At 41.6% G+C, this 27439-nt stretch overlaps 1 protein-coding gene across 1 annotated transcript in view; it reads right to left on the bottom strand.

Moving 5' to 3' along the window:
* USH2A (usherin) overlaps positions 1-27439 on the bottom strand; it is an 844952-nt gene that overhangs the window by 24167 nt on the left and 793346 nt on the right. Inside the window, exons 63-64 of the mRNA XM_077157816.1 lie at positions 22156-23672; positions 19014-19335 (exon numbers count right to left, since the gene is read on the bottom strand). Of these exons, the coding sequence (XP_077013931.1) occupies positions 19014-19335; positions 22156-23672 (1839 nt within the window). The remainder of the gene's footprint in view (positions 1-19013; positions 19336-22155; positions 23673-27439) is intronic.

Consider the following 27439-nt stretch of genomic DNA (forward strand, 5'->3'; position numbering starts at 1 on the left):
GTGTTAAAAAAAAAAAAAAGAAAGCATGCAGAATATTCAAAATATGTGATACTTTGGACAAAACGGTCCAGGGTGAGGGTTTAGTTCAGTTTTTGTTTATTTTGCTTTTACATCAACGATCCCTTGAAGAGATGAAACGTTAGAGAGATTTTTAGTAATTTAGGCCAACTCCCATCTGTGTTTCTGTACAGGTTTTGGCCGATTCCTTTGTAAAAGTAAAATTTTTGATGTTGAATTGCTTTCAGATTGCTGTCAAATGCAAATCTCAAGTACCTTCCTGATAGGACTCCCATTTTTAAGAGACAGCTAACCTACTTACATAACAGAATCTGCTTTTTGAAAGAGTTCAGATACATTCCCTCATTCATTTGTATAATAAGTGCTCACATTTTACAAACACTACAATTTGCAAAGAATTTTAACATATGTTAGCTTGCATAGTCTTCAGAACACAACTTTATAAAGTAAGTGGAGAATGTATTACCAGCCCCTTTTATAGCTGAGGACACTGAGGTTCCAAAAATTTTATTACCTTGCCCAAGATGACAGAAGTTAGGAAAGCTGAGACTAGTGTCTCCAGGGCTCTTTCCAATAAGCTGCTTTTGACTCTGTAGGACATCCATAACATAAATAAGGTATTCAGGATCCCCCAAATAAAATGACTTGTACCTAGACAAATACCTGTATTTCTGGATCAGGGAGGTGTCTTCACTTCCAAGGATGGATATGCATGCTCAGGTTGTCAGGTGAAGAGGACTGATTTTTTTATTATTATTATTATTATTATTATTATTATTTTTTTTTTATATTCATACATACCATACCTCCCCCTCACTGATCACCAGCATTTCACTCTAAATTTATTTTAACATTTGTTCCCCCCTATTATTCATCTTTATTCCGTATGTTTTACTTGTCTGTTGATCAGGTAGATAAAAGAAGCATCAGACACGTTTTCACAATCACACAGTCACACTGTGAAAGCTGTATCATTATACAATCATCTTCAAGAAACATGGCTACTGGAACACAGCTCTACATTTTCAGACAGTTCCCTCTAGCCTCTCCATTACATCTTGAAGAACAAGGTGATATGTATTTAATGTGTAAGAATAACCTCCAGGATAACCTCTTGACTTTGTTTGGAATCTCTCAGCCATTGACACTTTGTCTCATTTCACTCTTCCCCCTTTTGGTCAAGAAGGTTTTCTCAATCCCCTGATGCTGAGTCTCAGCTCATTCTAGGATTTCTGTCCCACCTTGCCAGGAAGGTCCACACCCCTGGGAGTCATGTTTCACATAGACAGGGGGAGAGTGGTGAGTTTGCTTGTTGTGTTGGCTGAGAAATAGGTCACATCTGAGCAAAAAAAGAGGCTCTCTTGGGGGTGACTCGTAGGCCTAATTTTAAGTAACCTTGACCTATCCTTTGTGAGGTTAAGTTTCATATGAACAAACCCCAAGATTGGGGGCTCAGCCTATAGTTTTGATTGTCCACACTGTTTGTGAGAATATCAAGAATTCAACTTGGGGAGGTTGAATTTTCCCCCTTTCTCATCATTCAAGGGGACTGATTTTAAGGCTAGACACAGGGAAGTTAGGAGCAGGAAACTTTGTTACCAAAAGGGGAGCTAGCTTCCCAGGGGAGCTACCGTCAAGGTCAGAAAACAATTGCAGCTTATCTCATAGTTCCCTGTGAGATGGCTCTGGTGAGTCTTCAGGTACCTTAAGGAGAGTAGGTAAAGGACTTTGTTATTGAAGAGGCTTTAGGTTCCTTAGCTTCAGTCTGCCCCAGATCAACCTCTTTCACTGCAAATATCCTTATGGAGTTGTGGAAGCTTTTCATACACAACGACAGGCAAGGTTTCAAAAGAAGTATTCTTGGAAAGGGATGAAAAATAAGGTGCAACTATTGATATCAAATTCCTTGCCAAGAGCAGAGCTTTGGTTGTTGGTTTAAAGACATCCAGAATTAAAAGGGGCCACAATGGATAGGGCAGAAAATAGGAAGAAATGTGCAACCAGGAATAATAAAATAAAAATCTGCAAGTTGGCAATTAATTAGGGAGCACCAATAGGAGACAGCATTAGGGCAGGCATGGGGTTTTGAAAGAAAAGAAGAGGAAATAAGATATAATACATAGGAAGCCTTTAGTTCAACTCTGGCCCAGCTTTACAAACACTAACTTTTGTTTTTTGACCTAGATGTAGAATCATAAACACTAGTTAAAGCTTTTTAAGGCTGGTGTTGATGGATAAGATTAAACCTCATACCTTCCTGACTTATCTGAGCATTTACTTGGTGGAGTCCTGTTTCCAAAACATGATTTAATCCATGGCATTTAAATACTGAGCCTCAATAGTATAGTGTTTTGTATCTATACATTCTTAAAAAAAAAAACTAGGTAGTTACAAAACACCCATTGCTAACTGAGTGTGGAAGTGTAGGATCAGTGTTTTTTGTCTTTGATAAGAGACCTGCATAATACATTGCTATTTTTTCCTAGTCTTTCTCTTTAGTGTTCAATCAATTTGGGATCAAAATAGCATTCATATAAATCAACGTGCTTATGCAAAGCAGGACTGTGCTATTTGCATGAACCACTCTGAAAGCAAAAGCAGCTACAGTGAAGAGGAAACCGGCTGAGATAACAAAGCCTTATGGATTTCACGAAACCTGCGCCACAAAGCATTGTCTCTGTTGTGCCCAAACTACCAGAAGTAAAGGAAAAAGAATTTGTCAGTAATTGCCACCCACCCCACCGTTATATATCAAAGTATAAATTACTTTATGTGGGATTTTGTCTAGGCCCAGACAAAAGAACTGAAGCATAGATCAGGATTCAGGGTAAAATGACTAATGATTATGCTTATGATTTCTACAAGGGAACAATGGATTTGGGTCTATCCGCATATGGGGGAGGAAAAAGGAACAGAGATCTTGGAGGGGAAATTTTCAGGAAAGAGTTGTGATTTATTTAGTTCTAATGAGCCAGTGTAAAAGTTCAGAGATTAAATATCTTGTGAACAAAGAGTTGACCATGTTATCTATCTATCTATCTATCTATCTATCTATCTATCTATCTATCTATCTATCTATCTGTCTGTCTGTCTGTCTGTCTGTCTGTCTGTCTGTCTGTCTGCCTGTCTGTCTGACTGTCTATCTATCTTTATATCTATCTTTCTATCTATCTATCTATCTATCTATCTATCTATCTATCTATCTGACTATTTATCTGTAGATAATCTATCTATCCACCTACCTACCTGCCTCCCTCCTACCTGACAAGCCAATCCACCTGGTCTGTATCCCAAGGTCTCCTCACATTAGCATTGGGTGCGTAGACAGAGTGTGTGGGTTTTGTACACAAAGGAAGAGATATTACTGGAGGAAGAAAAGGAGTAAGGCTTATGAGTTCTGTGGTCATGTGAAAAAAAAAAAAAAGAGTGAGAATACCTCTCAGCATTCTTACACTTACAATATCCAGACTAAACATATCTATTCTTTTATAGTGAAGATGATTAAAGTTTCAGCCACAATGCTCATTATCTGGGTTGGAAGAATGCTTCACATGCATGTACACACAGACAGTTACGACTATAAAAGTTGGACACTTTGCCAATGAGTAAGTTAGGGCATGCTGAGTTAGGGTGCTTTCTTCCTTAAAACTTCTGTCTCAACCATGAGAACAGTCACAGTTTAGGAAGATGTCATAGAAAACCCTAGATTAGCTACTTGAGTCAAAATAAAATAGCTAGCATCTTTCAACCACAAATTATATAACTGATTAGCAAAATTGTAGATTAATTTGTCAGCTGTTTTCAGTGTAATACTTTTTTTTAGTAACTATTACCATCTTTAGGTTTGTTGTCAGACTAAAAAGAAAAAAATCAAATTACTCTTTTAATGATTCTTTTCACCCCAAAGGACTAATTACTATATGTTTGGCCTTTAAAAATTAATTATATAAAGTATAAACATTTACCACCAAGATGCCGAAATCCCATTGCTGTGGAAACAATGGATTTAATCTTTGTCCTTCCTTGTTGCAAACTGCCTCTTGGGCATGTTCCTTCTCTAGAGTTAGTCTTTGCAAAATGTGTCCCTTGGCCAATGTCATCAAAGTTATTTTTGATTTGGGATACTTGTATTAGGATTTCAGGTGAGAGGACCCGACACTCTGCTTTTTCAACATATCTCCAGGTTATTCTTGTGACCAACATTATTTGAGAAACACAGGGAGCTATTCCCTGAAGCACCAGGCACAGAAATCTAGGCAGTGAACATTTTCAATTTCCTTTCAGGATATGTCTATTTAGAGGTTTACTTTGCATTACCTTTGAAGTCATCAGTCATTCAAATAAGCACAGTGCATGTATCTCTTTGAATATGTTACAATTGCCACAGAGTTTATTATAGTGGCTACAGTTCTAAACAGAACCAGAGTTCATTAACTTTATAGAACCATAGCCTGCCTCCTGATTCTCACTTCAGAGGCAATTCCTTGAAATTCTGATACCTCTGGAACTTATTGGGTCTAATTTTACCTTGCAAACCAGATGGACATTATTCTAAATACTCCTAATTACTCTCAACACAGTATTTGTCCTTCTGATTGTATTCTTGGGGGAAGGCAAGAGTCCTGGACAGACACATTTGCAGCAATTTTTTTTTGTGAAAGAGAAGGAGCCATCACTCTGCAGAATATGGGAGAAGGGCAGACGTACTGAAAATTCTTTCAGTGGTGACCTTTGGTGCTTATATTAATACACAAGTTATTCTTTAGCACAATTTTCACACTTAACTGGAAAGTAGTTTTCACTTTAACACTCTATCTCATTCAATGGCTCATAGCTTTCGGAAATAACATTTCTTAGGACTGATATTTTCCAAATGCAGCCTTGGTACAAAGAGAAATTCTTGATAGAAATTTCAGAGGGGGATTCCTGATATATTTTGCCTTTATCATATCATCCAAAATAAATGTCTTCTTAATTATAAAAATATTTCATAATTCTTTTGGTTGAGGAAGCGCTGTAAGTCTTGCTAAAACCAAGGAGATATATTTCGGGATCCTTAAACCAAGGAGATATATTTCAGGATCCTTTCTATATTATTAGCATCCAGCTGAAGTTTTTTGTTTTTTGTTTTTTTTTGGTTTTGTATTTACTACTGTTTTCAATGTAAAAATGGGAATATAGGAATAATCAAATTCAGCCAGTGATCTTTTACAGAAAGCCTCTAATTTTTTGACTCCTCATATAAGTGACAATCATTCTCCTTGTCCTTGGAGAAATTTCAGATATTGCTCTTTTCCAAGGCTGTTTATTATAAGAGTTGCATTAAAACTGTTACTCCCAGAGGATTAAGAGATGGCAAAAATTTTGAGTTCTCTGCAACTTCTGTGATATTCTGTGACATGCTTCCTTGTAGTATAATGACAATGTTTTGATGTAAAAAAGCATTTCAACAATTCTGAGGATATATTTCTATCAAGTGACACTAAGGAGGCAGCATCACTGTTTACCAAACAACAACAACAACTAGAGAGTGTGAATATATTCTGATGACAACTCACATCAGAAATGAGCATAAATCCAGTAAGAACAGCCATGCCAGTAATTAATAAGTAGAGTAAGCAGGTTGCATGTTAACAGGCAAACAATTAAATTATTTGTTTCCTGGGGGTATGTAATGAGTTTGTTATCACAGTCCCATGAGGGAGACAAATAGATATTATAAAGGTCTCTCCAATACCTGTATTGGCTAACATCAACAGTTAATTCAATGGATTCGATCAAAATCACCACTTCTTTCACTGCTCCTGATTTATGACTTTGGCTATAGTTAGTCATCACTCATTGTAGTTTGCTTTCCAGTGCTCATAAATTATGCCTCATAAATAAAAAGATACAATCAAGGAAATCATATCAATTCATCTACAACCTTGGAGTATATTTTCCCATGGCACTCATACTAATACCTTTTTAAAGGGTACTTGCCATGGGTTTTGAATATCTTAGAATAGCAATATGCCAAAATGGGCTTTGCCAGAATTGTGGCTAGAGAAACTCTGGGCTAAAAAGAGAAGGCAATAAATTTGAAATTACATGATTCCAAGATTCTTTGTTTCATAAGCAGCCCTGCAGGCTCAGTCATAAAGGAATAACTAGCTGAAAGCTATCTATTTCACTAGATACCTATCTAGTTTTCTTTCATTATCAATGGACTTTTTTTCATCATTTCTCTTTGCATGGTATTTTGCTGGATACATTACAGTTACTCTTTTGCAGATAGAATATCTGTGTTTCAGGTTCCTTTCATCAAAAACACTTTGGATCAGTCAAAGTGGAACATGATTTTAATTGAATTCTGGGACTCAGGGGAAGAAAGAGAGTAACCGGACATTGTCTTCATTTCTACTGGCACATTTGAAATTCAGAAACAGGAAACTGTTAAGGAAACTACAGACATTTCCCTAGCTAGAAATGGATGTTTTCTGTCACTGCTGCTCAGCACACAGTCTTGTACTTTGGCATCATTCAATAAATATATATATATATTTTTTAACATGGGCAGGCACCGGGGATCGAACCCGGGTCCTCTGGCATGGCAGGCAAGCGTTCTTGCCTGCTGAGCCACCGTGGCCCGCCCCAATAAATATTTTTTTATTATGGCTCTCCTCTAAAGAATGAGGAAGGGAAAACTGGCTTAAATATTGGTGAGAGATACTGAACCTTAATTTACCCTTTGCAATAAAAATGAAATTTTGGAATTTATCACATAATGCTTTTTACTGCTTATATCTGCTCTCCCTGAGTGCACATAGGAACCCAGCCCCATCTAGCTCTCATGGATGGTACATGAAAGTGGTTAATAGGTCTATGAGGCGTTAGTACTTTTGTAAGTGTATTAGATGCACTGATTTATTTAATCCTCCCAAATAGCCTATGAGGCTGGTACTATTATTATCCCCCATTTACACATGAGGAAACTGAGGCACAGAAAATTTATGCAACTTGGTAAGGGGTAGGGCCAGGTTTCCTGTATAGATGTGTGTTATAAAAGTCAAGCTTTTAATTCTATCTTTTACCCTTTGCCCCATAAAGCCATTGAAGGAAGGCCTGGACATACCTTCCAAGTGTCTGGAATCCTTCCCTGGGGTGTCACAGAGCCCTTCCTGGACTGGCGGCTTCTCAAAGGACAGCCCTAAAGTGAGATGATGGAAATGACCACAAAAGCCCTGGCATCTATCCGTGCTGCAGCTGATCATGCTTTAAACAGCGTTACATATCACACAGAGGCAAATACTACTTATATTATTTTCCATACTCTTCCAGATGTGTGTAAATGTCTTGAAATTCCAACATGCTAATGAAAACTATATAAATAATAACTATACCCTGAATGGTATAACAGTGAAATACATAGAATTACTCCAGAATAAATTGCTAGAAGATACTTTCTCCACAATAAGTTGCTAGAAGGTGTTGAGATCACACTCACTAATTTAGGATTAGCATCTCTAGAAATGATAATATAATTCAATAGGTAAGACTATTAATTGTTCATTAATTTTGCAGACATCAATCGAGTCCTTACCATGTGCCAAGCACTGTTCTATGAACTGGAGAGATACCAGTGAACAAGGAAGGAGTTAACACAAGGCTGGGAATTGACAATCGATAAATAAGCACAAATAAAATAACCAGCTATTGATATGTGCTAGAAAAGGAACAACATCGGGTGATACAGCAGAGAACGGTTCGGTTGCCCAGGAGCCACTCCTGGGAGGTGATATTCAAACTGGGAAGTTAAGGGCAAGAGGGAGGCCCTGGGAAAGAGAGAAGAGCAAGTGAAAAACATGTAAGACCGGGCAAGAAGGTCGGCGTGGCTGGGTTTAGTGGGTAAGAGCCAGAGGTGATGAGAAGAGGCCAAAAGCGGAGGGAATGCAGACCCTGAAGTGACCTCAGAGAACAGAAGAGGCGTTTGCCTTGGGGGGATGCCAGGGGAGGGATCCCAGTATGGGAACAACCCGATTTGATCCGCATTGGATATTGAACATTTCCTATGTGTCTATATATTAGAACTTTAATATTGCATGTGACCAAGTGATAATGTCCTGGCCTTCAAATGATCTCATTTAAGCTTCACAGCAACCCTAACAAGATAGGTCTTGGTGGGTCTTTTTGTCCCAGTTTTACAGATAAGGGCATTGAGGCTTAGGGAGCTTAAAACATTTGCTGAGGATACAGAGTCAGTAAGTCAAGCAGACCAGATTGCACATCAGTCTGTCTTTGCAGGGTTAGGAGTGAATGGAAATTGTGGTTCGGCAGAACAATTGCTGGACCTGGGGTCAGAAAATCTGGAATCAGGTTTTTACTCTGCCACTTATAGACCGCACCTTACTATGTCACCCAGGGTCTTCACCTATACAGAAGAAATAACAGTATCTAGCTCACAAGGACTATTTGGAGACTTAAATGCAGTTATGTTTCTATAACGTTTTGAGGAACGGAGTGAGGGACAAACACATTCATAAGTATTTTACCAAGATTTTGAAAGCTCTAGAGCTGTGCGGATAGGCTTTTGGAGGCAACGGTGGAGAAGAACTTAAATACACAATCTGGAACCTGAATCACAGGGTTCAATTTCAAGTTCTTCCACTATAAGCTCTATGTCCTTGGACAGGTTACCTACCCTCTCAGTGCCTCGGATTTCTCACTTTTACCTATAAAACAGCACTGTAATAATGCTGATCGCCAATGTTCTGAGGTGAAATTGGTCAATGCATGCAAAGCTCTTAACGTAGTCCTTAGCACACAGCACGTGTTTGAGTGAAGAATAGTGAATATTATTATATTATTTGTGTGTGGAAGACACGGTGAGGGCAGACGGCAATTCTGCAACTCACCTCTGGGTCTCATTTAGCTGTTATGAAAACAGATTTGAAAGCCCATCCCAGCCTTCTAAATTTAGCCCCACTCTCTCTATACATCTTTCTTCCAGGTACTTTTCCACACTAGACTTTTGAGGGTTAGAAGAAATTCCTGGCTTTTCAGAAATATTTCTCCTGCATCAATATTTGTCGATTGGATGACATTCTCTCCTTCGCCTTATTATTAATTAAAAGTTCTCAGAAGAGTCCGGAAGTATGAGCGAAAGGAAACATTGGAGCAGTTTAATGGGTCCTTCAGTGAAAAGAATTTTATTTCCAATTGACATTACTAAGATGCCTATAGGAATCAAGGATAGAACTGTACAGTTTCCTAAATGCTTATAGGCATCTCAGTAATGATCAGATCCATCACCTGATAGATAAATCAATTAACAAGAGGAAGTCTCAACCATCAGACTTCATTGAAGGTATTTAGTTTTCTTAAATGTATTAACATTTTTGTTTGCACCTGTAAAATGCACAAATGTTTTGATTGCTTCATATGGTTCTGGATATTTATTTGGAAACTGATAAATACATGCCATGGGTCCAAGTACTTAAGTGCAATCCTCCTTTAAGCCTCCAGATTTACTTAGTAGTTTATCAGGAATCGTAACGGCAAACCAAAGCTTGTGAGGCAATGCCCAGAAAGGATTTTACTGGTGAAAGCAATGCCACGTGTTGGGTGAGAAGCAGCCTGAGGTAGGGGAGATGTGTGGGTTATTCTTTAGTTGCCTACAGATCCATTCTCTGCTCTTTTGTTCCCCACTCTGGCTTCCTGTTGGGGTTGATCAAAAGGAGAAGAGACAGTTTAGGTTATTTCTTTCCCCTGCTTCCTCTTCCTGGCACCAAAGGTTCGGAAAGGTTGCCTTCCTTTCCTATGGCTGCAGCTTCTGTGGGGAGGTCCTCTCCACCAACTATGGCACTTGCTAGGTTCCAGCCATAGCTTTTTCCCCTTGTTCCTTTAGGACTCTTAGGTACTTTAACGTCCTTTGATCATGCCAACACTTGCATAAATAGTCTCTCCATTAAAACTTCTTTAAATATTCCTTTCAGTATGCCGTTTGTTTCCTGCTGAGATCCTAACTGATCAAGGGAAGAACATTTTGGGTCATTGCACAGGTACCAGCAACAGTGGGTGGGCTCCGAGGGGCATCTGAGCATAGGGATGGGGAGGCATTGAAGAGCATTTTTGGTGAGATTGAAGAACGAGAGAAAGGTCTCCTCATGTCTCTGGAATGCTTTTTAGTCAAGTAGCTCCTTAATAGCAAGGCACTGTCTATGCTACCCTCAAGTTCAGTTGGCCAGAGAATGAACATGAGAATTTGCTATAGAAACAGTGCTTTCTGTGTTATCCTTCTTACTCTACCCTGGGTCAGTTGTGCCACCATCTAGATCTGTCAAACATCTGTCCATGGCGTACACTGCCATCCCTATATCTTCATGGCTGTGTTGTTCACGGATGCATTTCTGTTTCGTATCATCTGTATTTTCAGCTCCTGGTTCTTTTTAGCTCCTGCCCCAGTCCTAGTAATTAGGAACACACATTCGAACATGGGAGGTGCTTATTAATGACAGGTTATTCAATACTCAACTTGTAGCATAAATGAAAGTAAATAAAGCCCTTCTGACCCTTTCCCGGGTGTTTTTACAGAACCTAAACTTCAGATGACTTTGAGGAAGCCTCTTCCTTTCCAGGACCATCTCACTGCTACGTGGGAACAGTAACATTTTTGAAGAGGGACAGAGGCAGGAATTGCACATCATTTACATTCAGTTGGAGAAAATTTGGTTGCCTTGAGCATTTTTATGCCCAGCAAATGAATGTCCAGCACGGATACAGAGGAATCAATATCAACTAAAGTGAAATATAAATCTGGGTTTCATCGGCCTAAGAGTGAGAACCAACCCATCTTCAGATGAATAGCGAGTCTTGAAGGCAACATAAAGATTGCCAACAATAGAAGCCTAGCAGTGGAGTCCTCAAGGATGCCAAGAGAGACAGAAAAAGAACAAAGAAGCACGTACATGAGTATGCCCTGCGTGTGCTCATGTATACAGGTTAGAAATGATCTGATGGAACAAAAGGCCTCATGGCAAAAAATGACCCAGTGTCTGGCCTAGTGGCAGAATTCAGCTTTCTGTTCATGGAAATGTCCTGATGGCCTTCAGTCTAGGCTGCAGCACTCCAGCTAAGGTTGTAGAACAAATGTACTGCCTGAGTCAGACAATATCAATAAATCATTTAACACCCTTAAGCTGGGGGATGTGGGAGCTTAGTTCTTAAGGGAGAAACTAACCAAACAAAAGCCTCCATGCTGGTCAGAAATACGTTAGTGAGATTAATACCTAATTAAATGCAAGTCCAAAACCAAACATAAAATGTGTTCGATAAGTTTTCTCTAAATGTGATATAGAAAATGCTTAGGAAAGAGACAGGATAGATTAGAATAGGAAAAAAGCAATACAAAGGGAGTAGCTAACCACAGAAACCTAGAATCAGACCCTCGGAGTTGGAAGGAAACTTAGGCACGGTGATATGTACGAATTATTGTTTTCGTGATCACAGCAGTAGAAAGGACAAAGAAGGCTGAATTGCCCCGGTGAAGGGGCATCCCAGATGCAGAGCCAATTCTGCTCTTGATTCAAGATTTTTACATTCCAACATTCTATTAATGACTCATTAATACAGATAAGACAGTTCTCTTCCCTCCCCATAGGTAGGACGGACCTTCTTCTTTTAAGCTGGGGCTGGGTGGGGCGGGGTGGGGTGGGGGCAAACAGCCATCCTGCTAGGATACACAAGATATCTTAGTTCTCACAACATACCCATTATATGGATGAGAAAATCGAGGCTACCAGCAGTGAAATGACTTGTCCAACCTGTGTGAATTTTAACCCCGTTAACAGTATGGTCGTGAGCAGGCAATGTGAAAGCACATAGGAACTGTAAGTATTTCACGGGTGTTGAGTACTTGGGAATACGATTGGTGCATATGTGTACGGGGAGCAGCCTTTCTTTCTGACTGGAAGCATTTTCCATGGACCCCTTGAAGCTCAGACCACAGCAGGCGGCACTGTGACCAGGACTGCTAGAAGTCATCGTCCTCCAGTCTCCTGGAGTCAGCGGTTGGTTCACACAAAGGCACGTGGTCCAGAGAGGGTCAGTGGAAGCCTACTCTTGCTTGGCTTATGGACCTTGGGAGAGAAGTCCTATTTCTACTCTAAGCTGGGAGAATAATAATACTGATTTTTATTTTTGGGTGAGAGGTGGCTATGCATGAGGCACAATCCTAAGCACGTTCACATATTAATTCACTTCACTGCAATGCAAGTCTATGAGTTTGTTGCTACTCTCATCCTTTGTTTTAAAGACAAGGAAACTGAGGCATAGAGGAGGTATGAATCTGAAAGTATCAGCAGTTATTTTCTCTGAGGTGCTGGCACCTTTTCCGTTGTGTTAGGGAATATTCCTTCAGTTCCCTTCCGAGACAGCTGAGCAGAGACAAATTCCCTTCCATTAAAGGGACTTTGGGTTTCCATTACTCGTGCAGAAATAGTCATAATACCTCATTGCTAGTTTGAGGTTTCTCAAGCTGGAAGGACAAAAATGTGACTCTTACAAGTAGTAAATGAAATAAATTTGGTCTATTATTTATTTATACTTTATAACACATTTACAATTTATGAAGTACACTAGTAAACAAATAAATGAAGTTTTATCAAGAGATCCTGCTACTGATATCTCATATGCCTGAAGCTAATCTCATATATTCACTCGTGCGACACAACTTAAAGGTAAATACTTTGAGAAAACCTAGGTGCCTTCGTTCAGAATTTATTCTATCAGATTTTTTCAAATTTTAGATTGCAAAGCACAATTGAGGGATGATACAGTTTGATTAGAGGTTTGGTTTTTTTTTTTTTTGGTATGCTGTTTGGAGGGTGTCACATTTCACGTTTTTTTTTCCATGTGAGTATCCCATTATTGCAGCACCATTTGTTGAATTTTGTTTGCTTTGGGAAATGCATGGGCCAGGAATCGAACCCGCATGGAAGGCGAGAATTCTACTGCTACAGGTTTTGAATGTAGTGGTTGTAGCTACCCCTATCTGGGCCCACAGAATTAAGTAATAGATGAAGGTTTTATTTATAGATGAGGAGAGGCCCGAAGAGATTAATTTGCTCGAGTGTGCAGAAATGGTGAGAGAAAAGCCTGGAAGCTGACGTCCCTTCTCCCTCCCTCTTCTAGCTCACCATCTACACTGTGGTAGCCTTTGGCCAGTGGGTGTGGAGATGAGCCCCACAGTGCCCTGCAGTGAGCAGCTGCCTTTCTCCATGGGAGGGAGGACGCCCCTCCACGACACCGTCACCCTCCCCTCCATCCTCTCCTGGATAAATCTTCAGGCAGAGCTGCATGGGGACAGGGGCGGTCTGTGAGAAAGTGGCAGGCTGCCATCCCTGTGACACTCCCGCTGAACTAGTCCGAAGGTATCGGACCCACATATGCGAGAGTCATGGCTTCCCTCCGAGGCTGACTCGCTGCTTCTCGATCACGTGGCCACGATGGCACCACAAGCCTTCAGAGACGCTGCATGTGCGTGGGTGCTTCTCTCAAAACTCTGCCAAATTGGGAATACTTCAAGGAAGCGACTTCAGGCACTGACAGCGGAGTCAGTGAAGGGAGCACGGCAGGCCCTGGTAAACCCACAGTGCCATTTTTTGCCTTAAGCCAGAGTCTGAATATCATGGGAGAGGACAGCCCTTGCCTGGCCTGCCACTTTTCCCTGGGACCCCCCAAAACACCCTGTGCTCTGGCGGGATCCCCTAGTAGATAGGGGACTCCCAGTATATTCCTTCTCCCATCTGTCCTGCGCATGGGTAAAAATTCCCTGGAGACAGACTCAGGGGGGCACCCAGCTCACACCCTGGAGGTATATATTTCCCTCTTTCTATGTCCAGGAAGAAGCAGGGTTCCTCCATGATGGTGCAAAAACAGAAGAAAACGGTGCTGCAGATAGAACATCTCACTGCATTGACCTCAGGTTGAGACAGTGTTGGCTATGGGGGACCGATGCCCATTAGCAAAGCTGACCCAGCTTGGTCTCTTTATGCAAACACAATATCTTTCCATCAAAGACTGGAGGAGTTGTGCTTTTGCTGACGACCCTGAGCCCTGTGCTGGAGTGGGTGACATCTCCCAGGTGTCTCTCTTTCTGACTGACAAGCTATGAGTGCACAGTTACTGAGACACACTCGGCCTCAGCTCACTCTCTGCAGGTAAAAGTGGAAGCCTCATTTGGATTAGACTCCACCCGGGCCCCTATCTGAGGCCTGTGGAAAGGCTCCCTGTCTTAAATTGCTTGTGGAATAATTAAGAACTTCCCCACATAAAATGTGGAGGTTTATATTGTACATTACTGGTACAGCTCAATTTTGAAAGCATTGAAAATAGAAACAAGTATTGTCTGTTGAAAAAAAAGATTGGATTTGTAAATATTCTGTAGCACAGCAAGACTGCCATCTCCACCTATGGAAAAGGTCTGCACAGGAGAAGAATTTCGTTCAGCATAGAAGCATCTCAATAATAGAAGCATCACAAATTCAGACAGTTGCTTGAGAATTTGGTTTTGGTGAACTAAATTCTATTTGAAATTCACTGAGAATGCTTGTTCTCCAATGGAACCATGTACTGCATTGCTCTACAGAGCCAGTCATCCTTGCGAAATATAAAAAGGTGCTTCCTAATCGCTTTGATTTTTATTTTAGATCTGACTGGATTTGTTACAGCACATCCTTCAGAATCTGATACTTCAGAATCCCAGAAATTTGGAAACTGGGTTGAAATGAATCAAACTAGAAAAGCCCCTGTTTCAAAGCACAGTGCTGCACTCAGCACCGAAGTCCAGGCCTCCCAAGTTGGAAACAAAGCAAAATAAAATGACCACAACAAAAATCAAAAGTCATGAGGAAGTGTGCTGGTCTGAATCTGTGGTGGACCCCAGAGGAGCCATGTCCTTTAATTCTCATTCAATATTGATGGCTGGGAGCATTTGATTGTTCCCATGGAGATGTGACCCACCCAACTGTGGGTGGTAACTTTTGATTAGATGATTTCCATGGAGGTGTGTCTCCACCCATTGAAGGTGGAGTTGCTTACTGGAATCCTTTAAAAGAGGAAACATTTTGGAGAGAGTCCCCTTTTGGTAGAGCCACGAGAAAGCCAGCAGATGCCACCATGTTCACCATGTGCCCTTCCAGCTGAGAGAGAAACATTGAATGTCATCGGCTTTCTTGAACCGAGGTATCTTTCCCCAGATGCCTTAAATTGGACATTTCTATAGACTTGTTTTAATTGGGACATTTTCTCGGCCTTAGAACTGTAAACTAGCAACTTATTAAATTCCCCTTGTTAAAAGCCATTCCATTTCTGGTACATTGCATTCTGGCAGCTAACAAACTAGAACAGGAAGAGTGAAAGAAATTACTTGATTAACTGAGACATCAGCTTCCCAGATAGTATATTTTGTCCCCTTCTTTCCAGTTTCACACCAAGAACAACGGGACTCTTTCATGGGTGTGTTTGGGCAGACCAAGGTAAATATGCTGCTCATCAATTATCATCCTGTCAATTAAGCACTTGTGGGAGCTGCCTTCACTTATTTAGGCAATCAGTTTAGGACAGTTTAGAGCAATGATTCTCAACCCTGGCTGCACATTAGAATCACCTGGGGACCTTTTCAAATGCACTGATGCCTAGAGCCATCCCGGAACCAACCACAGGGGGAAGGGGACTGGGCAGCGGGAATGCTGTTAGAGTTCCCCAGGTGATTCTAATGTGCAGTCAGGGTTGAGAACCACTGATTTAGGAAATCACCACTTGACACAATGCCATACCCTCTGGGGTAGTATTTCTCAAATTGTGGGTTGTGGACCATCTAAGTTGCTTGTTAAAAATACGGTTGCGGGGACTCCCCCTCCTCCTAGGAATCTGCACTTTTAATAAACTCCTTGGGCAATCCTTTTGTGTCCTAACCATTGGGAGTCACCACCTTTGGTGGGCTCCACATTGAAGAATCACTGAAAAATTAGAAGGTGCCGATAATGTCACATGACCATCTTTACACGAGCTGATTATATGCATTGCCCGGGATAAGTGACATTTGCTGGACCTGACCTTCCATGGTCCTCTATAGAGGTTCCCCTCTCTCAGTAAAACTCCATTTCACCAGATATCTCCCAACCCTCCCGCCCTTCAGATCTTATCCACACAGTATTCTTTTCTCCCCAGAGCTCTATCACTGGCCAAATGATCTGAGGAATTAATTTAGACTAGGGGATGCTGCCCTTTCTTCCCACACAAAAGCTAAACTTTAGCAGTTGCCTCTGATGACTCAAAAACAAGCTGAACACATGTGCAGTGTAGGAAGGCGACAGGCAATGTTGCATCTGACACTTTTGAGGCACGCGATGTGGATGCCTTCCTACCCAAGTACACGCCAGCCCAGCCCTTCTGATTTAATTCCAACATCTGGACAGTTTCTCAGTTCTGTTCTCATTCCTTCCAAACACATGGGTTATCTCAAAAAAATACAATCCTCTGCAGGTTTGAGTCATTGTCAAATGTCGGGTGAACAAATGTCTAGGACAACGAAGTTGTTTTCTGAAAAGCAACTTGCAAATAAAACAACCCTCACCTAGGTTTGCCAGCAATGCAAATTAATCTCTAAGATGAAATGTTCTTTGTTAAAGGGAAATCAATTCCCTCTGTATACTACTTCCTAAATGACTTCTGTGGGATTTCTCAGGGTCTGTACAGATGAAGCATTTACACAGACTAAATAAATCCAATATTTTAGTACACTCATTGCAGCATTTAACCTTTACTTTTCAAAATACCTTCTTCTGCAAGAACTGGTCCTTTGGGCCAGTTCCTATCCTTCTAGTGACCACACGGAATTAGTTAGGAAATGCAGATTTGACATGGGTTGCTATGAAAACCAAAGCAAGTACTTTCCTTTGGGTGGAATGGGTCTGGAGAAGAGCTGGACACAGAGCCGATAAACAAAAGGAACAACATAGCCTGAGGTCCTTCAATCATATTTCTTCTGAAATGTGGGTTCCTTGGTACATGGTGATCCTTAGTTCCTGGTGAGAAATCTGACTACATGCATGGCACAGGCTTGCAGTTTACCCTCCCTTAGAAAATGGGGACAAGACAGCCACAGATCATGCGGACAATTTTTAACCCAATGAATGACACAACGCAATGCCAAAAAACCCTATAATTACTGGTTTGCTTTCAGTATCTATGGGTCATTTTGTTTTGTTTAATTAGAGGCCAAAGATTTCATGTTGATTCCATCCAGCTCTCTCACAAAGGTGCATTTTTATTCATAAGGGAGACTAGATAATTGAGGACAGAGGGGTCTTTGATAACTTGACACTTTTCAGTAAAGACAATGAGAAAAGAACAAAGGATAACCATAGAGGTCCAGGTGATTCTAACAGTCTTCTGCTTCCAGTTGTGGCATCAATAGATATTTTGTTCCTTTTTGACATAAACTGCAGAACTTGTCCAAAACCCTTGGGAATTTTAAAGACCCCAGGCTTAAAAAAAATTTTTTTTTCAGATTTTAGAAAGGTAATATGAGCATATGCTACATATCTTATAACATCTCTAGCAGGATCTGGGTAGCCACCTTGCAATAGAACACACTGTTTCTGCAGAAAGAACAAAAGTATTCATGTAAGTGTGATAAATATTTAAAAAATTGTCAATTCTGCTCACACGGGGTTTTGCTGCCAAATAAATTGTGCCAGACTTAGGTAAAAAAACTGGTTTTTAGAGATATTTTGAGATTTGGAATTGCAAAAAAGGGATTATGGATTTATATCAACTTATTTCTTCAGACCATTTAAGAATCTTTATTTTCAATTCTTACTAACTTCACATTGGGCCATTCACCACATTCTTTCATGCTTGAGATGCTACATCTTTTTTTTATTCTCTTTAGTTTAGTCCTAGTTTTTAGTTTTCACTCCTGGTGAAAGCGGTTTTATTATTTCTGGTTATGGTTAGCTTTTAAGGCTCAGTTTCCTCTTTTAGAAAAGTACAAGTGTTCTGGCACTTAGTGCTTGCACCAACGGGCAAACTCCCCTTGACAGCAAGCAGGAGGAAGTCATTCTGACTTAGGTAAAAAGAGAATTTATTGAGGGGATATGGAATTAAAGGAACAGCTGAAGACCCATGCTTGGAAACAGCAGGGATCAGAAAAGCGTTTGGATTGAGGTTAAGGATATTTCATCAGGTCAGGACTTCTCACCGCCACCTTTTTCATTCTGATTCATACTGCTGAAGATCAAGCCCCGGGCAGGTTGGGTGGGTTGAGTGCAGCTCGTATGCCCAGCACTTAGCTAGCAGACCGCCCCACACTTTGATTGAAACTGCCACCAAGGCTGAGCAAGGGGTAAAGGGACATCTCCCATAGGTAGTGGGGTGGCTGTTATCAAAAGAATGCAAATAGACCCTTTTGGCAAAACCAAGCCAAAGAGAAGTCCTCTACATATCTTAAAAAATCTTTTCAAAATATTATTCTCCATCCCTTGTTTTGAGGGTTATCCAAAGTCCTAGTTTTTAGACTGTCCTCAGACATAACCTACTTCAACCCTGTGCACAGAATTTTTTGCTCTAGACTTCTCTCAACACTCTCTATCTTTCTTGACCATTAGGTTTTATTTTGTCTTGGCACAATTAATGAGTTATTTTCAAAGCAGTCTTTAACCAGGATATTTCCAACTCAGAGGAAAGTTTAATGGTTGAAACCATGTGATCAGTAAGAAATGCAAATAACCTAAAATCTTCATAGGAATAATAAGCCTACATGACTTGGTTCAAGAACCACGACAATGAAGGAGGCAAGTCAGTATGGTCTTTCCTCCCTCATTTAGTGCTTCCAATTTTAAAAAGAAAATTATTAAATTCCTTAAGCCCTGTGTTTCCTTAAGAGGCTTTACAAATTGCAGGCAATTTTTACAAGCAATCTCAGTTGATGGTTGATGATAGACATTTCTTACCTGATACTCATACTCTGTGTAAGGCAGTAGTTCAGAATCCATAAAAGAGCTTGAACTTCCATTATAGGTTAGCACTGAATCTGATTTTCCAGGCTGAGATACTGCTTGTCTTCTATACAATTCATAATATAAAACTTTCCCATTTGGCCAAAGTGGTCCTGTCCAAAAAAGGGAAACAGTGGGCTGGAACCCTCCTGGAGCCATCTGTACCTCTAGATGGGGTGGAGGTTGTATCTGAGGTGCAATTTCAGGGGTCTGTACGTATGTCCAGTCACTCGATGCACACCCCAGCGTGGTGCAGGCTTGAATTCGTACTTCATACCTTGAAAACACAAAGCAGAAACTACCCATTATCAGCAAAATACCTCTTCATGGGAAGAATCTCCAAAAGCCCAAGTGATTTTGGAAAAAAAAAAGAGCAAAAAGTTCACAATTATTCTCTTCTAGCTGGACCATTTTAAAGAACATTTCCTGGGAAGTTTTTATGTGGATTTTCCTGGTTTTCTAAATTATAGGAATGATTCCTACTAGCTTGGAAGGGGTGGGAGCAATTTTTTCCCTCAATAGGAATGTCCGGAATAAAATAAATCCTCAAGGTTCTTTCCAGCATGAAAATTCTGGTCCTCTGAAGAATTACTTACATAGCAGTGAAGAGTGCATACCTTGGGTGGGCCATGGTGGCTCAGCAGGCAGAGTTTCTGCCTGCCATGCCAGAGACCTGGGTTCAATTCCCGGTGCCTGCCCATGCAAAAAAAAAAGGAATGCACACCTTGCAGAGGATGGACCTGTTTTCTGCAGCCCTGGGGTCCTCCTTTCTCTGCAGCTAAATGATTTCCCAGGAGTGGTTCCAGGTCATCAAGGAAGATCATCGAGTTAAGGTGTGGTGGCAATAAATCCCCTCACCTGATACCTGACATCTTAAAACAGGCTCTCTTACACACCACACAAGGACCTTTGGGGACCAAAGTTAACCCAGTTTACGCACTAGATTATCAATCACAGAGACAACTTATCACCATCCAGTTAAACTCAACCAATCAATTACGTTCGGCCTCATAGCTGGTCTCCTGCCTCTATTTCCACAGCAGAGGCTTTTCTCTCCCAGCAAATGGGATTTTGTTTGTACTAGGTGCCTACGGCTGCAAATGAGAGCTTTTGTTCTCTGCTCCCTATGCCCCACTGATTTTATGACACTCTAATTTTCCCTCAAACACCCAGCCACCTCCTCTCTCCCTTTATTAATTTTTTGTTTTTGTTTCCAGGCTTTCTGCCTTCTGTCTCCCCTCTTCAGTCCTTTAATCACTGCCCTCTGTTCTCGTTTTCTTTGTTTGACCTCTCTGCCTTCTTAATTACATTTCTCTATTCCTTTGTGACTTCCCTTACCCCCTGCTTCTCCTCGCATGCCAGTCTCTGCTTTGTCCCACCTTCATCCTCTCAGCAGACTGAGTCCCAGCAGCGTCTGAGGGGCTGAGCCCTCTGATGAAGCTACCAGTTTACTGGTGAACCAAGCCTCGTATGGCAGACCTGACTTCTGTGCAATTCTGAGACGTCAAATTTTGATTGTTCATATTGGATTACTCATTTCCTGGATTATCTGGGATAGTTAAAAATTCTCTGTCAGATTCCTTCCGCTACTCAGAATATTCTCAGATTACTTCTTCCGACTGGCCAATAAGGTGGGCCCTAAGAACACACTAATTTGCAATATTCGGCAAACATTATTCTGCTAAAAACAAAAACAAAAGCAAAAAAAAACACTACATGAACCCCAACTTCAGACAGAAATGATTTAAGGATTATATTCAGTGTCATATTGTCAATATCAGTTAGGGCGGGTAAAAAAGAGATATCTCTCATAGCTTTAAAACCATCGCTAGGTTTCTCAGATAAATGAACTTTTTTTTCAGTCTGGAAAGTGTCCTCACATATGGAAAACCCTTTCCTACTCTAAAAATCTTTTTGAATAAGGTTTTTCAAAAAGAAGCAAATTGGCATGATTTTAAAAACTTGCACGAAGCAGTCAGGAAAGAGGAAGCCAGCATAAAATGTTCAGCTCTGCAGCTAAGGTGGACCTTTTAATGCCTTGCATCAGAGTAAGATAAAAGCTAACTCACATAGCATATGGATTAGCTATGGTGGATACCTGCGGAAGTTTTAATTATTGTTTACTATTTAATACGATCCTAAATAACTGTCCTGAGTGGATGCGTAAGACCATGCATGTTTCATTTGAACAGCACGATATATCAGAGATAATTATAGAAGGGATCTAACCTACACATCAGTAGATTACAATAATAGCTGAATTTTACCTGTGGTGCTTGGAAATCAACACAATTTCAGCCTTTGATATTTGTAAATGGTTCTGTTCATTTTACTAAATTTTAAGCATAAAATGTCCTTTATTCCTCTTCTCTCTGGAGAGGTAGGTTCCGTAAAATGTGGTTGGAAAAAAATGCCGAACAATTCTCTAGACTATGGGAAGAGAAGACGGTGGTGAGACTCCCTTATTTGGAGAACAACACACTTCCAGGAAACTCCAGAGGGGGGCGCTGAGAAAGCCTGTGCTACTGAGAATCAGTGAGATCAGAGCTGGGGCACTTCTGAAGGGGGTAAAGAAATATTGTCAGAGGAGCCTCATTATTTCTGGAAGAAATGCTGAGGACCCACCCACCCTCACCCCCAAATATTTTGGTTCAGCCCAACTCTGGCTGGAAATGGCTGTCATTGGGACTTTAATCATGCCTTAAAATAATACCTCATTTTCTTAACAGCCTGAGTCATCTGAGGCCACCTACGCTCATGCTTGTCCAGGAGCCTGCATGTTTCCATGTTTCCAGAAGGACCTAGAACCAGAGGACTGGCCCCGTTTCTGCACAACTTGATCCAGACATCAGAGTGAATCACAAATATTTCTCAAAAACTGATACTCAAAATAATCACCTTCAAGATTTCTCCCCTCCACAAATTATGCAAACAGGTTTTGACCGGGTGAGAATGGGTCATCCACTATTGATGGTTTTAGTGGATGGGGTTGGGGTTGTCAACCCATCTTGCTTTTATTTTCACCAGTAGAACCGAGTACTCACAGAATAGAAATGACAGTGACTTGTTTTCCGAAAATGCAGAATTGGCTGCCTACCTGTGAAATGGCTTTAGCTGGTCTACCACACATGACCATGTCCCAGAAGAATTATGAGTTGTGTTTACGCTTATGGTTCTCGTTTCTCTCTCCGACAGCTCACGGATGAAGAGGGTGTAGGTGACAATATCTCCATTTGTCTTCACGGGTGGGTCCCAAGTCACTAAAATCTCCTGCGGGCCCTTGGCCTGCAGTTTTGGAGGTTCCATTCCTGAGGGCGCAGAGGGGCTGGTTTGATCTCTGACTGGTGGACTCGAAACACCACCCTGGCTGTTGGTGGCAGTCACGGTGTAGCCGTACTCCACACCCGGGGTGAGTGTAAAATCATGGTAGTGAGTCTCCAGTCCAGTATAGACAATGGTCCCATCCCTTCTAAGTTCATAACTTCTGATTTGGCCATTTGGGTTTCTTGGAGGTTTCCAGGTGATTTCTATGGATTCTGAGCCTGTGACTTGCAAACTTGGAGGGTCCATTTTCTGCGGTGGGGCTTCCAAAGTCCAGGCGGATTTAGGCACACTAGCTGTGCAGCCTCCGTTGGTGCAGGCTACTAAGGAGAAGTTATATTGAGTATAAGGTTGCAGATGAGAAATCAGCATGGATAGACTCTGCCCAGCATTATACTCCCTCTCATCAGATCTAAGTAAATATTTAGTGATCATTCCATTTTGAATTGATGGTGGTGACCACGAGGCATTAATTTGAGTGGCACTGATGGTCCAAAGAGCTGGAGGGCCAACCCTTGCTGGAGCAGCTTCAAGGGTTGTGACGCCAGTGGGTTTGCTGGTGCAGCAGCCTTCATTTGTGCAGGCTATGACTGCATAACTGTATGTGGAGAAAGGAAGCAGGTCTTTATCGGTATAATTAAAAGTCACAGCATCAAAGCTGAAAGGGTAGAGTATTCCATTTCTTTGAAGCCTGTAGGATTGGACAATACCATTAGACTGTTCTGGAGGGGTCCAGGAAATCAGCAATCTTTGGGGATTCAGAGACACATAAGATACCTCAGGTGGAGACAGACCTTCTGGGGGCGCCTGCTTCGTTCTTACCCTATTCCAAGAGCTACAGGTATGGCCTGCTGAATTCCAAGTGTGGATTTTATATTCACACTGCGTCCATGGCTGCAAACCTGTGTCGTTATACATAAATGCATTCCTTTCAGTATCATATTCTGTGAAAACAATTTTCTCACTGCCCTGGATTGTCTGGTTCCCCGAGGCTTTTCCCTCAAAGCATCTGCGAATCACTTCATAGCGAATTATCTTTCCATTTGGGTTAACGGGCTCAGTCCAGCTCAGCTCGACGCTGGTGGACCGCACCGCCTGGACGGTCGGAGCTAGCTGAGAGTCGGGGGGCGCTTCATCCGTCCACAGAGCCTGGGGCGCCGTGTGGGCACAGCCTGCCTGCGTGCAGGCCTCCAGGGTCAGCGTGTAGAGGGTGAACGGGTGCAGGCGGCGGAAGAGAAACTGACGATGCAAGCCGGTGTACTCCAGGAGGCCCTCGCTGAAGATGCTGTACGTCTGCAGGAAGGAGAGAAACCAAGGGAATGGTTTGCGGCATGTGATCTCTTGGTGTAGCGATTGCATCTCTCTTAATCCTTTTGGCCCTCTTACTCCTCATCTTGGTAACAAGAGATAAAAGAAGTATTCTGATGCTTAATTTGAGGAATGTAACTTTTCCAGTTAAAGTAAGGCCCACAGAAAAAGCAGTTTTCCTTTCCTTCCTTCTTTTGTTTCTTTCTTTCTCTCTCTCTCCCTTGTTTCCTTCCCTTCTTCCTTTCTTTTCCTTTCCTTTCTTTTCCTTCTCCCTCCTTCTTTCTCTCCCTCCCTCCTTCCTTTCTTTCTTAGATAATACTTAAGAATTTATTTAAAAGCTAAGAGCTATTGAGTATGATTCTCACTTAAGTAGTGCTCATGGGGTTTCTCCTTTTTTCTTTTTTCCTGTAATTAGGGAATACTATCCACATCCTTATTTTATAGACTTCTTTCTGATCTTATCTCAAGTAGGGTAAATAGGACCTGTCTACATTGTCCATTTCCCATGAAATCTGTTGGGAAATGGAATGAAATTATAATGCTTAATCCGTTGTAGCAGGATGCCAAGACTGAAAAGAATGTATTTGTATGCATATGCATACATACCAGCATCTATGTACATATATATGTATGACACATATATACAAATATAAAAATATAAACTTTGATGACTAGAGGATAGGAAAAAAACCACCCTGTTTGCTCTTAAAAGCCAGGGGAGAATTGATTGCTTCTTTGGAGCATACTATTCATTTGTTCTGGGGAAAACCATGTGAGCAATCATTACACAAATGTAGAACAAGTTCTCATTGTTCTTTGGGAAACAGACGAGCTAACTTAACTTAAATGCAGATGATTTTGATCAGTGGTTTCCCACCCTTTTCCTGAGGTAACACACCCGAGAGATATGGCACAGAAATGTAGATGTCGTCACTCCCTATGACAGTGACTCTCAAGAAGAGACAGGAAACAGGGGAATCCTTGTGAGGCACACTGAGTTTTAAACATTCCCATAAGTGGTTCCTAGGGAAATTTAGCTCAGACTGGATTGCTGAAATACTTTAATGTTGTTTAAGATTAGATAGTCTAGACCTTTAGGGATCTACTTTTGTTGAATTTTTTATGTGATTTTCTTGTTGTGGTCCCAAGGCAAGCCCAAACCTCTGGAGGAAGGGGACAGGGTATCTTCTGAAGGGTGCTTAGAATCTATAGTTACTTTGCAAGCCTCTGTGACTCTAATGTCCCACTCTCTGCCCAAATATTGACCTGGCAAATCTCTAACTAACATTAAATTCAGCTCTCTACACAGCCTCCTACCTGGGTTTGGAGACAAAAGATACACAGCCATGCTGACCGGTCTCACTTTAAATTTCTTACCACAACTTTTATCCTTGTAATCCCACTTTATTCTCCTATCTGCCTGCTCTCTCACTTTCTCTGCTCACAACAAGGGTTGTTGATGTGCCACATGTTGCATTGAGAAAAAAGAAGCAATCAGAAGGCAGTGTCCTCATATATTAATACCACTATATCCACGCGAATCTATACTTACTCTCTTTGCCTTTTTGCCTTTTGCTATGGATGAAGTATCTCTGCTCCATTAAAGGCTAACTGAGCTCTGGATCCCATCTCCTCCTCCTTGCTAAAGACTTCACTCCTGCAATTACTCTCAATATCTCCTGCATCACCACTTCATCTCCCTCCACTGGGTTATTTCCATTAGCATTTAAATGTACTCCAGTATCTTCTATTGATTTTTACATAAAACTTCTCTTGACACCACAGTCCCTCAGCTACTGCTCCATTTCTTTGCTTTTCTTTTAATCTAAACTTCTCTGAAGAGTTGCCCCTAACTGCTGTCCTAATTTCCTCACTTGCCATACTCTTCAAGCCACCGCAGTAGCATTTCCTGCTTGGATGAAACTGTCCTTGTCAAGATCACAATGACTTCCTCACTCTCAAATCCAGAGGTCACTTCTACTGCTCTCATTTTACTTGATGGCTCAGTAGCATTTGACATAATTTTCTCCTCACTTCACCCCCTTACCTATGTTTCCTTCTGTCTCACTTGCCTCTTTTTCATCTTTTCTGCTGACTCATCTTCCTTCTTGTTGCCTGCAAATTCCAGTATGCCTGTGTCTGATGCTAGGCTCTCATCATCTTTACTTTCTCTCTATAGTTGATCTCCTCTAGTGCCATGGGTTTCAACACCACTTAGATGCTAATGACTTCCCATATATCTCAGTAAAAGAACTTTCTCTGGAGTTCTATACTTGTATCTCCAAGTGCCTGCTTGCTACACCGGTTGATCTTCCAGCCTTTCCCTTCCCAGTACCTGGCTCATGGTCAAAATCTAGAATGCATTCTGGAAGTACACCCCTGCTTTCAGGACTCACATCCAATCCATTACTACTTCTCGTCAGTTATATATTCCATACATCTCCAACCTACCCATATTTCTCTGCCTGCGCAACTCCCACCCTAATTCAAACCACTATCAATTCTGCTCTGAATTTCTTCCCAGCTTCCAAGTTCTATTGGCCCTTGATAATCCATTTTCCACATAGCAGCCAGAGTGATTTTTTAAAACATCAACTTGGTCATGCCATTACTTTGCTTAAAACACTCAGCAATTTTTCATTTACTTAGAATAACTCCCGAACTGCTCACCACTGCCCACAGTGGGTACAACCCACCTCCTCCAGATGCACTCCAGTCTCTTCTGGAGCATCTTTCCCTCCCTCCCAGGACTTCATCCACACTGACCTTCCTCCCTTTCCTTGAATATACTAAGTTCATTCCAGGCTTCAGGCCTTTTGTTTGCTGTTCACTTTGTCTGGAACATTTTGCCTCCATATCTTCACATGACTGACTCTGCCTTGTCAGTCAGGACTCAGCTCAAATGTCAACTCAATTCAAATGATCATCCATGCTAACATAGCCTGAGCCAGGCATATTTACATGATCCTATTTTGTTTTCTTTACAGCCTTCATCACTCTCTGAAATTCCCTTGTTTATTTATCCACTAGGTTATTGTTTGCCTCTCTGTCCCCCTACCATTCATACATTCCCACACACTCATTCATGTCTACACACACACACCCACGAAGTCTGCGAGAGCAGGGGACTTGCCTGTTCTGTTCCCTCCCAAGTAAGTACCTGAAACTTAATAGATGCTCCCTGCATATTTGGTGAAATGCAAATGATGGTAAAGGGACTGGATATTTCCAAGGTCAACCATGCTGGGAAGAGGCAGACCCCAGGACAGGCAACAAACACTTGCAAGAGGATGGGGTGGAGGGAAGGGCAGCGCTTAGCTAAGTGGGAAGGTCCTTAGGGCTGTGGCTTGGATTTTAAGGTCAGAGGTCCTAAGGCTCAAGCCTCCTGCCTCCGGGTGGGGGAAGCCTGCCTGTTGTCACGTGCCGGCAGGCAGGTGGAAAGCAGCTTGCTTTGGCTCCACATAGCAGGCCTGGGGTTAGGCAGGGAGGCAGCCTACAGGGGGGCCCAGAAGGGGGGACCTGGGCCTGTGAGCTCTAGTTCCAGTTCTCAGTTTTCACTGTACATAATTTCCGTCTGCCATCCCTCTCGTAGGGTTTTTCAGGGAAGCTTTATTAAAAGTTATAGCTTAGTCTTAACTGTTCTCTTTGAAATAAAAGGGGAAATACTTGCTAGCTGGAGAAGGAGTGGTAAAAGAGAGGCCACTGTGTTGACAGCAGCTGCAGGTCGGGAAACTGCATTCCCGAGTCTGCAG

Source organism: Tamandua tetradactyla, chromosome 4 (assembly GCF_023851605.1).
Source record: "Tamandua tetradactyla isolate mTamTet1 chromosome 4, mTamTet1.pri, whole genome shotgun sequence".
NCBI lineage: Eukaryota > Metazoa > Chordata > Mammalia > Pilosa > Myrmecophagidae > Tamandua > Tamandua tetradactyla.